Here is a 17729-nt window from a genome sequence, read left to right on the forward strand (position 1 = left end):
TTGGACAATTGCTTCATAGCTATCTTCCTCCATGCATACTACTGCCATCCCTACATGCTTCTCTCCTGTTTCTGGGTTTATTGATGCTGATCCATCTATGAAATATATCTCTCCTTCCTTCAGAGTGTTTTATCATCGCCCTCCCCCTCATAGGTTGCACAGTCGTGTTCTTGCATGTCCTCCGTGGTACATGGCTCTGTTATGAATGTTGCTGGGTTTACCGTTTTACACCTGACCACATGCACATTGGGACTTGAAATTATTATCTAGTACGCAGTTTCTCTTTGTGTGGTTAATGTTGATTCTGACTGCTCAAGAATTGCAAATAATGAATGTTCTGCATAAAGCGTTACTGAACATCCCATCACAATTGTGGTGCTCTTTTCAATCGCGAAGGCCGCAGCTGTGAGGGCTTGTTCGCACGCAAAGTGACCTTGTAATATTGTATCTAGTGTCCCGCTGTAATAGGCCAATGGTTTGTGGCATAATGATGTTTTTGTGTCAGTACTGCTGTCATTAGTGTTCCATTGCAATGTGAGAACAGGAAAAATTCACTCTCATAATCTGGGTTCGCGAGGACTGGGGCATCTGCAATAAGGTCTTGTAGTATGGAGTACTGGGTCATCATGTCATGTGTCCATTTTATTGGGGCTCTGCTCTTCTGCGCCTCTTTTAATGCTTGCAGTAATGGACATGTGTATGCTGCGTAATCAAGGATCCATGCTCGGCAGTAAATACATATGTCAAGAAATGTTTGCATGTCCTTCACTGTTTTTGGTATGATCATGTTACGTATGGCAGCTGCTCTGTCTGGAAGTATTCTCTTTCCATCTTTTGATATTAATTGTCCGAGGTATATAACCTCGGCAAGGCAGTATTGCAGTTTTCCTTTATCTACCTTGTACCCCTTTGTAGCTAACACGTTTAATAGTGTTATGGAGTCTTCTCTGCATTTTTCTTCTGTTTTGCTGCAGACGAGCAAATCGTCTATGTATTGTATAATGGTGCTCTCTACATCTATATTTCCAATGTCTTCACGTAGTACTCTGTTAAAAATGCTCGGGCTTTCGCAATACCCCTGTGGGAGTCTGCGATGTTCATATCTGTTGTTCCCCAGTTTGAATACTGTAAGGTACTGTGATCCTGGGTCGAATGGTATGGAGAAGAAGGCATTCTTCAGGTCAACCACAGTAAAACATGTAGATTCCTTAGGTATACTGCACAGTATTGATGCCAGGTTAGGCACTAACGGGAACTCTTTTTGAATGACGTCATTTAGTGGGAGGAGATCTTGGATCATCCTCCACGCACCTCCTTTTGCTTTTTTGATCGGGAAGATGGCTGTGTTCCACGGGGAGTTTGATGGCAATATGATACCTTGGTTTAGGAGTGCATTTATTGTCTCCCTAATCCCTTCCTCTGCTTCCCTGGATATTGGATATTGCTTCACTCTTGGCGGTATAGCACCTGGTTTGAGTTTTATCTTTATTGGTGTCACTTCATGTAGTAACCCTACATCATGGGGCCCTGTAGTCCAAATTTCTGGTGCTACCCTTGTCATGTCTTCCTCAAATATTGTCGGTGGGGCGTTGACACTAGCCATAAGTGGGTTGTGTACCTCTCTGTACTGGATCATAATGTCACAACATATGCTTATTTCCATTATTATCTCTCCATTGTCAGTAAATAATTCTTTGTCAGTTATGTCCCTTAGCATTATGTTTGGATCTATGCATAGCACAGTCCTCCACTCGCACCCATGCATGTCCAATCCTATGACCACAATACGTTTGCTCGATACCTGAACTGCCTCGATGTCTATGGACATTATCGTGCCTGGCACGACATCTGTATGTGCAATTGGGTGGGATATAAAGTCTGATGGTGTCCTCCATTCTTTTTTCGTTATCTCAGGTACTACTCGGGCTAACACTTTGATGCCACAGATGAACATGTCTATGTCAATGGGTACCCCTCGCACCACAACTTTGTTCATCATTGTCCTAATCATTAACATTTCTCATACTGGGCATACTCCCGGGGTAGAACACACTATCCCCCGCTCTGTAAACGAGATGGTCATGTTCAATTTACTTAGCAAATCTCTACCCAGTAAATTGATTGGCGCGTCTTCGTGGTACAGTAAGGGTGTGTGCACTGTTTTTCCCCCCACCGTTATGTCAAGATCTTTTGTGTAAGGAACTTTTAAAATAGCCCCAGAGAACCCCTGCGTTTCTAAATTCCGGCCTGAGAGCGGAAACCGCCCTTCCATAAGAAATGATTTTTCCGCTCCTGAGTCTACCATGAAGATAAACTGCTTGTTTCCTATCTCTGCCCCCACTAGTGGTTCCTCTTCTGCACGTAGGGTGGTGTATAGGACTGGACACGCAAGTGCTCCCTGTGGACTGTCCTAATCTGTGTACCTTTCTTGTTCCGGTACTGAAAAGACGTTATCTCCAACTACTGTTACGGCACGGAATGGTGTAGGTGCACCGTTTGCAGCTGTAGCAAACCTGTTGTTGCTTGCGTTCCCTACAGTGTTTTGTCTCGCCATGGGCTGTGATATACTGTGATGTGGTTGTGGGGGTGGCTGTCTTTGTTGCATTTGCTGTTCGTTATAACACTGGTCCTGTGGTCTTCCCCCTCCCTTTGGAAATCCATAGGGGCTACCTGGGTGTGGGCATCCCCATCCTTGTTCATTGTCCATAGGCGGCTGCCCTTGGAAATACCCTGAAGGCCGCATTCTGCAATCTTTTGAATTATTCCCCCATCTCCCACAGTTCCAACATGACCCTTGCTGTCCCCCTCTCATCCCTTGCCCACCAAATCCCCTATTCCCCATGCCTCCGAACCCTCCTCTCTGGCCACGGTACCCACCTCGTCCTCTTACTGGTCTTTCTTGCCACTGTGATCCTCTGTGTTGCTCCTCTCCGTTCCACGGTCCTTGTTCTACTGCTGCCCACAGCGCTGCTGTTCCGACTGGCCTGCTTCCCGCACCTTCATCCCCCTCGTTTTCCCTATCTGTGTTTACGCTGGCGTTCATGGCGGCGACCTTCACTAATTTGTTCTGTACCAGTTTCGATTTGTCTGCCAGCCTTTTTTGCGCTATCTCCTTTTCTCTCTCTTTGATCCTCCTACAGTGGTGCACAATTATACTCTGAATTTCAGGCCAACCCTTGGCTTCTATGCCAGCTATTTTGTCCAAGGCCTTCTGTACCTCCTTCGGGAGCCCTTTCTTGATTATAAAATCGAACAAGGCGGTGGATTGATTCCACGCCGTACCAGTTTCACTTCTCCACAAGTCTTGCACCCGTAGTATGAATTGCGTAGGATCCTTGTTCTCCTCCATCGTACACTGCATTACTAAATATGAATCTGGGATATCTGGAAATGAGCGCCGCAATGCGTCCCATACTTGTGCTCGAACATTGTTGAAGGGCAATCCGTCGTGGCAGTCACAACTCATCGTCACTCCCGGGAACCCTGCCTTTTCCCACACAGCGTCTGCCTGGTCCCCAACGGCGGATACTAGCAAACTTTATACATCACCTATCGCTAGTGGTACTCCTGCCATGCATGTATCCATTTCCCCACCCCTCCCGCAAGTGGGGAGAGGAGTTTCAACAAATTGTGTTTGTCCATCTGGGCCCACGGGATATAGTGTGGCCTACCTGCTCCCTTGTGTATCAGCGGCATCTGTAACTTATGTTTCTTTCCTGGTTTACTTACCATCCCTTTCTTTAGCTTACTTACCAACATATTCCCTACTTGTTGCCTTAGTCTACTCTGCCATTGTGGGGGTGATGGGTCATCAAAGTATTCGAGGTGAGATGGTAGCGGGGATCCTGCAGCTGCTGCTCCCTCTTCATATTCATCTAGATCACTCCACACCTCTTCTATTTCCGTTTCTTGCTCGCCATTCTCCTCCTGTCTTTCCCCTTGCTGACTTTCTGGGGTGGCTGGGCGTATGATTCTCACTGGTTTATCATGCAGATGAAACAGGAACTCTCCTGATCGCCACTCTTTTTCTCGCCCTTGTGGTATGTGTGTCCCCTGGGACGATATGGATCGTGCCAGCTCTGGGGTTTCTGGGGCTTACTCCCCTGCTGTGTTTAGCGAGGGTGTGAGATCTGCTACGGACAATGGTGGTACTTCCCCTCCCCTGGTAGCATTTGACCCCTATCACACAGCTGATCTCAGCTGCGTTATTTCCATTTGTGCTTGCGCTAGCTGGCGATCTAACTCTCCGGTTAAGTGCGCTAAATTTACAGGGGGCGCACAAGTTGGGCCATACAGGCCTCCTTTGTCATACGGTGGTGGTGCTGTGGCCACCGCTCCATTTGAGGACGTGGGGGTTGGACATGCTGGTACGTACAGAGGCTCGCTGTATCCTACTGCTGGTCTTGTCATTAAGGGGTATATTTTGGTTGTATCACCCTCAGCTGTTGTCGTGGTGCATTCGCCCTTTGGCGTTCCGCTTACTTCCTCCTGCGTTCTCTGTTGTTCGATTGTTCTTCCTTACTTACCTCTACTGTGGGGGCAACTTCCTCGAACATTCGCCACAGGTCTAATACTTCCCTCCTGTTCTGCAAATGTTTTCCCTTATATTTTGCCAATAAGTGCGTAGACACCAAGTCTAACACTCTTTTATCAAACGACCCTCCCTCTGGCCAAATTGGTGTCACACTGTCCCCTTTTATCTCCGTCACCCATTGATCGTGGTACTTTTGTATCTTGTCACTATATAGTGGGAGGTGTTGGCAAATGTGCGCTAAAGGCGTTATTCCCCCCATGATGGGCTCTTCTCCTCACACTTGTGTATGTCCTTGCACCTCTCTCTCCCTCTAATTGCACCTTTCAACCACCCTTCCCTTTGTATAAAACAACAATGTATTAAATGTTTCTCAATTACTGGCGGTTAATGTGTGTCAATATTCAACGTTACTTTTAGAATTATTGCATTTTCAATTTCACAGTTCGCTTTTGCATGTGTAACCCTTTACCAACAAATCACTTACAATACTTTGATATACTCGACAAAGAATGGACAGAACACAAAAAACATATAACACATAACATGCACATGCACTGCCTGCGTGCTTTTATTTCCCCTTTGTTTCCGTTACTAAACCTTTTCACCCTTCCCCATTTTACCTTCTCTTCTCATTCACTCCCCACCTCTTACACCCTCTTACTCTTTCCCAAGAATTCTTGCTTACACGGAAAAAGAAAATTCTAAATAACTACTCCGTGTCTACTCAATATACGAGACTCCTACTATTTTCCCTTTATCTTCAATTATTAATGTGCACTGGACGAGACAATTCTACGCAGCGCCGCCTTCTACCCCGTTCGGGCTAGGATACCTCTTCTCTTCTTCTTCTCACTTTTCACAAAACCTAATGGCTATATAAAGGACAGATCAGAAAAGCCTCAACCTCATTTACACAACCCCTACTCTTGGCTATAACCCACAATCACCTGTTCCCTTGTTCCCTTATCTTCCCCCTTACCTTTCCTTGGGAACCTTCGCAACCGGCACTCACGTGCTCAGTTAGGTAATCCGAGAGTCACGTTCGCGGTCTGATCCCAGTAAGGTTTGCACCCCAACCAAGCCGTAGCCCGCTTCGGCGAGCAGCTTTTCAGTCGGGTGTTCGTCAACCGGGAACCCTTGACCCTTTCTTGTAGTGCGCACAGGCTGGTCAGCCACGGAGGCGATGGTTTTGCTGGGGGGCGTCCCGGATCTCGCCGCACAGCACGGCCCTCAAGGCACCTCTCCAAATCACGTCGCAGGGGGTCACCAAATGTTTGTGCCCTCCCCGTCTTGTACGTGCAAGAGAATAAAACGGATACTCCCCTGACAGGGAAGAAGGCAAAGAGAGCAGGCTGCGAGAGTTCAAGGCAAGGTTTATCTCGAATGCATTCAAAAGATCTCTGAGAGTGCTCTGACAAAATTAACGTTACATTACATTTTATAAGCTGAATGACGCAACTAACATAGGATACTACATTGATCCCGGATTGGCCAGGTTGTGTGGTGCTTTAGGTGTGGGTGACATATCTTCCTCCAGATTGGTTTGTTGGTTGGCGGGAGGATGGACGTCAGACATCTGTGCTCCGAATGGGTGAAGGTCAGGTCGCTGTGAAGCAGGGTGGTCACTATCTAAGCTAACATAATATATGCTCAAACCTGCATGCACTAAATAACAATTGTTCAGTCTTTCAGTAGTTTATCGTCTCTATAAAAAGTCACACATATACCTATACTATCAATTACATTGAATTATACAGGGCTTGGGTTAAAGGTTTTGACCACTATAATACACTGATTGAAGGGTGGGTCTGTGTTTACAAGAATCTCAGGTATGTGGCATTTATAAGTGTTAAACAACGATATACTGCAGCAGGGGTCTAATGTTAGTTGGGGCTCTGCTGGGTGGGCATCATGGCATGGTCAATGGTCTGGCACATGAAGGAATACCTTGCATGGACACAGGGTCAGAATGGCAGTAAGTTTCCACTGTGCGGGGTAAAGGCACATTTGTGGAGATGAACGAGCTAAAGTCTTGGTTCATGCTGGTTCACATGCAAGGCAGTGATCTCAGAGGAAGAGTGATGTGTTACATTTATTAGTTGTTGCAAATACCTCCGGCTTCAGCGTGAGAATGGAACCGCAGAGTTTTCCAGTCAGAGTGGGAATGAGGATGGGGGCCATGTGCTCCGTGCGCCTAGCCGCTGCGAGGAGAGGGAGAAGAAGCATTCTTGTACTATCGTAGTGAGGCCTAGTCACCAAGATGGAGTCGAAAGGGGGTACAAAAATGGAAGCCCTGTGTCCTGCACAGTGGTCCCATCTACACGAATGCCAACCAGGGTTGACATCGCATAAGGGCGAGGGACGAACCCACTACTGGAGGCACTTGGTCCGAGTTTGTACTGAGACATGAAGGATGAGAGGGGCCTGCTGGCCCCTCGCTCCCACACACAAGTTAGGCCTTTTTCCCAAACTCCATTTAAGTGAATTCGGGCTTGTAGCCAAAACGACATCTCTTATGTCTGTGTCTACTTCCCGATGCCTTCATACCATGGAAGAAGCCATCTTTCTGGCTGTTTGTGAAAGCTTTGGCTCTGCTGCTGCCACCGGCCACATTGCATGTGACCTCACAGGAGCCGTGATTCTGGCTGTTTGTGAAAGCTTTGGCTCTGGTGCTGCCACAGGCCACACTACATGTGACCTCACAGGAGCTGTGATTCTGGCTGTTTGTGGAAGCTTTGGCTCTGGTGCTGCCACAGGCCACACTACATGTGACCTCACAGGAGCTGTGATTCTGGCTGTTTCTGAAAGATTTGGCTCTGATGCTGCCAAAGGCCACACTACATGTGACCTCACAGGAGCTGTGATTCTGGCTGTTTCTGAAAGTTTTGGCTCTGATGCTGCCCCCGGCCACACTACATGTGACCTCACAGGAGCTGTGATTCTGACTGTTTCTGAAAGTTTTGGCTCTGATGCTGCCCCCGGCCACACTACATGTGACCTCACAGGAGCTGTGATTCTGGCTGTTTCTGAAAGTTTTGGCTCTGATGCTGCCCCCGGCCACACTACATGTGACCTCACAGGAGCTGTGGTTCTGGGAAAGTTTTGGCTCTGATGCTGCCACCAGCCACACTGCATGTGATCGCACAGGAACCGTGGCTCCGTTAGGGAACTGTCATGATGATGTTCAGGGGGTATTAGTTGGTGGAAACAACACAAAAAGGAGGTAGAAGGGAAAGAAAGCCTGTATTCAACCAACCCTTAAAAGGTCAACAACCTTTAGTAAACAACATTAGGGTCAAACGGGCATATTGATTCCATTTCACACAGGTAACCTCTGGACCAACAATGCTATTGGATGGTAGTCTGCCTCTTATTTCATTAAATTAATAGGCAGTGTCAACAGACTACAAAAATATATGATTTTTATTGATGTACGAAAGTCAAACACATATAAAAACACAAAGAACACCACAGTACACTGTTAATATTGTACTGACAGAGGATAATTCTGGAGAAGGGAGCAGTGTGGTTTACTTCCACTCAACTTTGCCTCTCCTGTTCTTCAGCTTCAACAATAAAAAAGACATCAGTGCAAAACATAGAACAGACTGTCGGTCTTTTAGGTGTAGGGGGCTGGTCAAAGTAACTGCCCTCTAAGGTCTAAGGTATTTGCAGATAAAGTGTCTTGTGCTTGTGCAAATACGCAGCTGTTTTAACCAAACAAACAAGGTTTTTTCAAATAACGTTTCATTCTCTCATTCAAAATGTTACATACACACCCTTCTCAACACAAAATAATCCAACATGTTTCTTTCCAACAAACAAAAAAGAGGGGTATAAACCAAGTGAAGGGAAATTCTTCAGGGAGCTGTCAAGATAGTCAAGTCTATGTCGTCAATTTACACACTGGGCCTCATTACAACTCAGGCGCTAAGGGTTAACGCCACCGTTAACCCTTAACGCCTGATTCTGATTTTAACGCCTGCTTTTAGCAGGCGTTAAAATCCATGGCGCTAACCTGCCATGGTGCTAATTACGCCGCCGTAATTTACGGCGGCGTAATTAGCGCCTTCCCCACTCCCATTATGCCCTATGGGGCAAAAATGGGAATAGGGAAGGGAAAATGGGAAATGGGGATTTACCGCCCCACTCACCTTGGAATGGGGCGGTAAATCCGCCATCCACCATGGTGTAAACAGAGTTTACACCATGGTGGTAAAGTTGGTGCACTTAGCACCAAGGTTGTAATGAGGCCCACTGTGTGGCGCCTACAGCGCTGTGAGCTAAGATAGATGAAAGAAGCCAACCCAACAATTGGGTGCTTTAAAATTCGATACTATCCACAAAGAAATACAAGTAGTAGCGTGAAATAAATGTGCTACAAATAATTTCTATTACAGATACATCCACAAAAAAAAAACTTTGTCAGTCCACGTGTTACCTAAAGAAAAAAGAAAACAAGAAAGGACAATCAGAACATGTATCCAAATGTCAAGCCAAATCTCACTAGTATTCAATTACCAGCTTTGAGTTTCTAACTAACTCGATTCAGCTTCTCAATTATGCTAGTGTAAATTAAATAAACACTAAAAGCCAACATAGGGACCACACAAGGATCCGAGGGCTACACAGTTTCACAAAACTTAATAACAAAGACTCCTCAAGTGGAACCTTTATCAAAAACAGGAGATGAAATCTCACAATTTCACAGTCGCCGCTAACTTAGCCACGCGTATATCTAAACAATGGCTTACCATCTATTAGATGGTCTAGGTTGACACTTCATACATTCCACCAAAATTGCGCAGAGAGGTGAAATCTTCACTTCTTGGTGCTAAAGGGCGGGTCTAGGTCATCTGCCCCAATAGCTGCTGTGCTGTTTGTATATAATAGAAGACAAAGAAGGGCAACAGAGTACCCACATCAGACACAGAGAGGAGGAGAGAAAAAACCGCCCATGTTATAGTCAGGCCAGACAAAATTTTACCTTCAAGGTATAAGTCCCAAAGTCCTACTCCGGGTGTCGGTGTACACAGTGGAAAGTCTGCTGGATGGCGGGGAGCCGTATCTATGCAAAACTGCAAATCATCTTGCTGCTCGGGAAGCAATCACGACTACTGGGTCTGTCGCGTGTTTGAAACTAGCAAAAAAGAGAGGGGGGAAGGAAGTGAGAAAGGCAAGCTGACTGAGGCCCTCACAGTCGTATACTTGGCAGGTGGAACGATGCAATATGGACTGCGAGCGTTCGTTTGGTTGTAGGCGTCTGGTTCTTACCTCAGGGAATTTTGTCCTCGTTCCGTACGGTGCCGTCTTGCGGATTCAACATGGGCGTGGCCCAGGATGTATGCGTCATGTGCTCCCGACATCTGTTTAAATACGAGAAGACGTCTTAACAGTTGGGTTCCAATTGGAGCCCATTATGTCACGTGATGCTATGTTTGTATTCGTAGATGTAATGCGATCGACACTTACACTCGTGGGTTCTCTTATTGGATGTGTGAATCCTCACGTACACCTGGCAGAAGAATATTCCAGGTTCCTAGTGAATCAAAGGAACAGTTTGTTGTGTTAAAGAACTTTAGTTTTGGAAACATTTCAAGAAGCCTTTTGTTAGACAAGAGGGGCCAGGACACTCCCCATACTTGTCAGTGTGAACTGTCTTGAAACTTGGGCAAGGGAACCCCCTTTCAAGCTAAGAGCTGAGAGAAGCTCTGAACATTTATTGAACATTTATCATTCAAAGTCTCAACCCGTCAACATTTGTTTCAAGTATTAGGTGGGAGCAAGGCTAGGGTTTGGACACAGACAGAAGTTTATTGGGACATCCTGATGCAGACGTTACTTAGTTTTCTGTTAGGTAGGGTGAACCCACCTAGAGTGGGGCAAGTTAGGCCTTTTTCCCAAACTCCATTTAAGTTAATTCGGGCTTGTAGCCAAAACTACATCTCTTATGTCTGTGTCTACTTCCCGATGCCTTCATACCATGCAGAAGCCATAGTTCTGGCTGTTTGTGAAAGCTTTGGCTCTGGTGCTGCCACCGGACACACTGCATGTGACCTCACAGGAGCTGTGATTCCGGCTGTTTGTGAAAGCTTTGGCTCTGGTGCTGCCACAGGCCACACTGCATGTGACCTCACAGGAACCATGATTCTGGGTGTTTGTGAAAGCTTTGGCTCTGGTGCTGCCACCGGCCACACTGCAAGTGACCTCACAGGAGCTGTGTTTCTGGTTGTTTGTGAAAGCTTTTGCTCTGGTGCTGCCACAGCCACGCTGCATTTGACCGCACAGGAGCCGTGATTCTGGCCGTTTGTGAAAGCTTTGGCTCTGGTGCTGCCACAAGCCACACTACATGTGACCTCACAGGACCTGTGATTCTGGCTGTTTGTGAAAGCTTTGGCTCTGGTGCTGCCACAGGCCACACTACATGTGACATCACAGGAGCTGTGATTCTGGCTGTTTCTGAAAGCTTTGGCTCTGATGCTGCCACCAGCCACACTGCATGTGACCTCACAGGAACCATGATTCTGGGTGTTTGTGAAAGCTTTGGCTCTGATGCTGCCACCAGCCACACTGCATGTGATCGCACAGGAACCGTGGTTCCGTTAGGGAACTGTCATGGTGATGTTCAGGGGGTATTGGTTGGTGGGGCACTTGTTTCTCCTTGGGGGAGATTAACTTTATTTTTGCTGTTTTATATATTTCCCTCATGCCTTCCCTCCCCTCTCATGCCTGAGGACAGCACATGGAGTGTGAAAAAGACCAGGGCCATAGATATTATCACATTATGATTGTGAAGCTATCAGTCATGGGGTATATTCCATCTCCGGGTACTTAATCTATCTATATATTCACTAACAAAAAACGTTGTTAAAGGGACGTTATGGTTAAGTTGCACTACAAAGAAACCTATGAAGTTCCATGAAAAATGTTGTTTTATATATATATATATATATATATATATATATATATATATATATATATATATATATATACATATATATATATATATATATATATATATATATATATATATATAAAACAACATTATATATATATATATATATATGCGCTATAAAAAACCTATGAAATTCAATGGAAAAACGTTGTTACAGGGACATTATGGTTACAGGTAAAACCGAAAAACCCAAGAAATTTGCCAGTTATGGTAATGTATGCAACCATTACTTGTGCTACCACTGTGCTCTGCAAAGAGTAACACCCATTACCTCAAAGATAACATGACTAATGTCATTCATGACATCACTGATGCAAACACATGTGCGTTTACTTTTAATGAACAGCCTCCACAAGGGATTGTCCATATAATGTTGCTACAAAACTATCAGAGGTAACTGGGAGAACTATCATGAGATACATCATTCATTACACAATCCATTGCTATGAACACCATTGCACTACAGAGTTCTTTCGAGTATAGCAACCAAATCATGCTGAAGCATAGGCATTGTCTGGAGCATGCACCATAGAGGTCCAATATTGCAATTCTTGTCATGTTATATCTATCTATCTATCTATCTATCTATCTATCTATCTATCTATCTATCTATCTATCTATCTATCTATCTAAATAAAAATGTAAATGTTTGTTTTTTCAAAATCTTAAATCTCCGAAAGTTCTTCACCGATTGCTTTGAAATTTTGACACAACGTTGCATTCGAATAGGCACGTGTTTTATATACCTACTATATATAGATGTCACACCTGTGACTGGTAAAAACATGCTTTTTCTGAAAAACAGCGCCATCTGTTGGACGTAAAAGCAACACACGCTGGCTCAAATACGTGCAGAGGAAGCAGCACAGCGACGGTTGCGAGCACTTTGATCGTGTTCTACAGCTTCAGACTTGCTTCGAACGCAACAGGCTGAGTGATTGAAAAACGTCAACAAGAAACAGCAGATCAGCGTCAAACACGACTCCCCCTGGACGAATCCTCACCAAACTTTGCAAAAAAAGTATATGGCCCACTCTGAATTTCTTTGCAAAGTTTAGTGAGGTTTGGTCAAGGGGGGGCAAAGTTATAAGGGGGTCCTAAAATGTCTTTTTTTCCCATAGACTGAATTTCTGTTGCGCCTACAGCCCAAACCGCTGGACGGATTTTCACCAAATTCTCCGGCAGGTTTGGTCTTGAAAGCGTGCTTTTGTTAATTTGGTGTAAATCCGTCCAGTCGTTTTTATTTAAATGAGCAAAACATAAGGCAAATGATTAGTGATATCTATGTCCGCTTGAAACCATAACCTCCCTTTAACAAAGTTTTTTCACTGAATGTCATAGGTTTTTAGTAGCGCAACTTAACCATAACGTCCCTTTAACAACATTTTTTCACTGAATATGTATGTTGATATTACACGGCCCGTGCTAGAGGGCGTGTAGTTATGGTTAAGTTGCTAAACTCATAGGAAGAGCACCTTTTTAAGCGGCTTATAACTTTGCTCTCCCTGGGGGAATCCTAACCAAACTTTGCAAAAAAAGTATATGGTCGGCTCTGAATTGTTTTGCCAAGTTGGGCAAGGTTTCGTGCAGGGGGGACAAAGTTATAGGGGGGGTCCCAACATTTTTTTTCCCCTAAACTGAATGGGGAAAAACTTTGCATTCTGCTACAGCCCGAGCAGCTGGATGGAATTTCACCAAATTTGCAGCAGGAGCGGGGGCATGGGTCAGAAAGTGTGCTTTTGTGTGTTTGGTGGAAATCCGACCAGTAATGTTTTTGTAAAATACTGAAAAGTACGTCCCAAAAAATGTGTGATATCTGGGCTGCGTGGACCCATTTTCCTGTTCGCTCCGCGGACAGAAGTGTCATTGGATAGCGGTACGGCGTGGTGTCGGAAAAGTTTAAATGCTGCTGGTGTTTGGCTGGAATGAAGCGTGCTGAGTGTCTTCTTTTCTTGGGAAAGCCGCCATGGTGTATCGGGGGACAGTGCGGCGGCAGAAGGGTCTAGAAAATGCAATGTACGCATTGTGTTGGCGGCAATAAGGGAGGGAACGGCTGGGGGAGTGAGAAGTGGTTCATGTGACATATGTAGGCGAGTACTTTGTGTGGTGATTGGAGACAGCTGTCGTAACGACACATAGCTTCTGCCACAACCTGTTTGCAGCAACCTCTTTTCGTGGTGAGTGGTGGCAGGTCAATTGCAGAAGGGGAGTGAATTGCACATGACATAGGTTTGGTGGGATGGCTGGTGGTTGTGCGCTGCGGATGGAACACAGTAGTTGGGCACATGGTGGCATGCATGAGCAAATGAAAGTGCAGTGGGTCTGTGGAAGGATTACACTATTGGGTGCATGGCCGAAGGCCATAGGCCGTAGGCTGTAGGGCATGCACTAAAGAGCGTAGGGCTGCACCATACCCACCGCAGGAAGGCATGTTTGACTCTGCATCCGGTAGAGGGTGGTACTTGAATAGTGTGGTTTGTGCAGATTGGTTGCAGTAGGGCCAGTGTTGCAAAAAGACTGTGGGTATGTTGCCAGTGACATAGTACTTTGTGAATGAAAGTGGGTATGCCCATAGTATGTGAATGAAAGTGCACAGGGGTGCAGGAGAGAGTGCGTTGTTTGTAGATTATGTTAACTGTTGCAATTTGTTGCTGCATAGCTCCATGGTGGTGCACAGGTTGGGTAGGAGTACTGGTGGCAGTGGTGTGTATGTGGAATGTCATAGTTGCTGACATGGTGACATGCATGGTGGCATTACGTTGCTGTGGGTGTGTTCAAGGCCTAGACTATTGGGTGCATGGACGAAGGCCATAGGCCATGCACTCAAGAGCCTAGGCCTTGAGGCGACCCACAGCAGTTATGCATTTTTGACTGTGCATCAGTTAGAGGGTGGTGACATGTAAGGAATGGTTGTGGAGCACCTTTCAGCCGTAATAGGCCATTGTTGCAAGCCCATTTTGTGGGTAGGTTGGCAGTGGCCCAATACTTTGTGAATGGAAGTGGGTACGCCCATAGTATGTGATTGAAAGTGTACAGGTGGGGCAGGAGAGAGTGTTTTCTTTGTAGATTATGGTACCTGTTGCACTTTGTTGTGAAAAGTCACGCAGTGTGGCCACTTGGTGCAGTGTTTGCATAATGTCAGTATGGTAGAGGATATGGTTGAAGGGCAGCTTATATGTGCTTGGATAGTGTGCTATGTGCAGAATGCTTGGAGTATGGGCAATGCTTGGAGTATGGGCAACAGGACCGAGATATCACAAATTATTTGTGACCTACTTTTTGGCCGTTTTTAACAAGAACTACTAGACAGATTTACACCAAATCTACACAAGCATACTTTCAGGACCGCAAATTTGGTGAGAATCCGTTCAGCGGTTTGGGCTGTAGGCGTGAGCAACATTTCTTTTCCATTTCCATTATGTCTATGAGGATTTCCGCACATTTTGGGACCCGCCCTCAAAGGTGCTCTTTCTATGAGTTGAGCAACTTAACCGTAACTACAGGACCACTACCGCAGGCTCTGTAACATATATTTGTGAAAGTGTGTTTGTATGTTCAGGGTTAGCTTCAGCTCTGTAACATTTGATGGGCTGATATATTGGCCAGAGTTCGGCATTCCAGTCTGGGGTGTACTGGCAATAGTGAACTTTTTCTGGTCCTTGTCACTCCCCCTTTTGATATCGTTTTGATATAATGTTAATATACATTTGATATCGAAACGATATAGAAAACGATATCAATTTGATATAAAGTGTATATTTTATATAAGGTAGGTATAAAACAGATGTTAAAATGTTTTGATATTATTTGATATAAATTGAGTATAAATCTATATATATATTTGTGAAAATGTGTTTGTATGTTCGGGGGTTGGCTCCAGCCATATAACAGTTGGTGGGCTGAAATTTTGGCCTAAGGTCGGCATACTAGTCTGGGGTGTACTGGCTATAGTAAAATTTGACCAATCCCACCCATTCGCCCTGCACGGAGCAGGGTCTGGCCCTGTGTTATAAGTATTGGTGATTTTGGGAGATTGCCGATTTCCACGATTTTTGAAATATAGGAAGTTAGGACACAATACAACATACACGATTCTACAATATAGGCAATGTTACAAGGTAGGTCAAAGTATTACATACGCAATGCTGTAACATAGGTAATGTTATAAGATGTTTGTCAATGTCATTTAATAAAAAATGCAATGTAGTAAAACAGTCAGTGCATACTGTAGGTTGATTTCCTTTCGTCTTAATTTCTATTCATGAGGATTATCTGGGGGGTCAGTGGCACTTTTCTGCCGTTCTGGGGTGTCAGCAGGGTTTGAGGGGATCAATCAAGACCCCAGCAGACCCCTATGTACATGTCAGCTACAGACCCGGGCAACGCTGGGTGGTATGGCTAGTGACATCATAAAGTCAAGCTCCACCTTCATTGTCTGTATCAGATTTACTGAGAACCTCTGGATGGAATATAGTCCCATAGTTGATAGCTACTCATTGATCATTTTATTTTGATTTTCCCCATTGAAATTCTTGTTTTAGAAAAATACTGCATCAAACAGTGAAAGTGAAATCCATGCCCAGGTCTCATCTGTTCATCTATGGGGGACAAATGCGACTAGATTTGTACTCAATTTTGTACATGTAAGTCTGTGTAGGATTCTTGCAACAAGTACATTTTTTCCATGTCTCTCTCCTGATTGGTGAAGGCTCACAAGCATGGCTTCTCACAGGTTCACCCAGTGAGTTTGTGAGCGGGGTGTAAAACAAGGATTAACAGCTCTCTGGTAGATCGATTGATTTTTAGGCTGTATGATGACATCAAATAATAAAGTGTACCTCTGCTTCTTTCAACAGAGAATGAGCAGACATCAAATGACGCATGCTGGGGAGAAGTCCTATGAGTGCACGGAATGTGATGAGCACTTTCATCACACAGCAAAGCTGAGAAAGCATCAGAGATCCCACACAGGGGAAAGACCTTTCAAGTGTTCAGGGTGTGAGAAAAGCTTCACTGAGAGCTCACATATAACCCAGCAACAGCAGTGCCGTACTGGAGAGCGACCATACCAGTGTACCGAGTGTGAGAAAAGCTACACTAACAGCTCAGATCTGCACCTGCATCAGAGAATCCACACTGGAGTGCGACCATACCACTGTACAGAGTGTGAGAAAAGCTTCACTAACAGCTCAAATCTGCAGCAGCATAAGAGGATCCATATTGGGGGTGGCCCTACCAGTGTACGGAGTGTGAGAAAAGTTTCACTCATAAGTCAGACTGTCATGATCTCTGCTTCCAAAAGGTCAGGGTTTTCCCAACTCCCTTGGAAGCAGATCCATAACCCAGGTTCCGAGTGCCAACCAGTCCCAATTGGGACCTTTTGGACCCAGTCCTGGCGCCAGTGGCACCAGGCTCATAAATATGCCCAGTCCCAGCGCTGGAAGCGCCGGGCTCATAATGCTTGGGTGGACTTACCTGCAGGACTTACATGCTGCTTACTTGCCTGCCAGTTGAGCCTCTGATCCTCTTCTGTTTGGAACTACTTTTCCTGTTGGGTGGGGCTGGAGCCACTCCCTAGATTCAGAACACTGGAACTCTTCTGGAAGGCAGGAACTCTTTTCTTACCAGGAACTCTTTTCTTACTTAGGCGTGGCTGTGGAAGGAGACACCTAAGCACTACAGGAGGCTATTTAAACCACACCCGGTGGATGAATCTTGCTTTGCGTTATTCTGCACCCTCTGCAGCAGAACGCTCATCGTGTCTTCTGCATCCGGTCCTAGGCCTAAGGAAAAAGGCTTACCATCCTGAATCCAGTCTTCAGCAACACCTATAAAGACAAGAAAGAACAGGTTAGCATTCCGGCATCTGAAAGGCAAAGGCTTACCTAATCTTCGTGCGCTCCGGAGGTCTTCACACTGCATTCCGGCATCTGAAAGACAAAAGCTTACCAACTCTTCGCACGCTCCGGAGGCCGTCGGCGCTGCATCCCGCATCTGAAAGACAAAACAAGGTGCGTTTAAAGACATTGGGGAACTTTAATACTCACGTGCCATTACTCCTTTCCACATCTAACCCAGTGGGTATCCCGGCACCCTGCAGCCGCTCCGAACTTGTACCTGCAAAATAAAAAGACAGTTAGAGCGCATCGTGAAGCTGGCAACAAGCGCTTACTTACGTGCTTCCAGGCGCTTCTATCCATCACACGGGCTCCATCTTCAACTCACTTCAGCCCGTCATCC

At 45.5% G+C, this 17729-nt stretch overlaps 1 protein-coding gene across 1 annotated transcript in view; it reads left to right on the forward strand.

The window, feature by feature from the left end:
- Positions 1-17729, forward strand: part of LOC138487552 (zinc finger protein 271-like) — a 200745-nt gene that overhangs the window by 30978 nt on the left and 152038 nt on the right. Inside the window, exon 2 of the mRNA XM_069614034.1 lies at positions 16346-16999. Within this exon, the coding sequence (XP_069470135.1) occupies positions 16346-16999 (654 nt within the window). The remainder of the gene's footprint in view (positions 1-16345; positions 17000-17729) is intronic.

This window comes from Ambystoma mexicanum, chromosome 9, assembly GCF_040938575.1.
Source record: "Ambystoma mexicanum isolate Mex_15411 chromosome 9, UKY_AmexF1_1, whole genome shotgun sequence".
Taxonomy (NCBI): Eukaryota; Metazoa; Chordata; class Amphibia; order Caudata; family Ambystomatidae; genus Ambystoma; species Ambystoma mexicanum.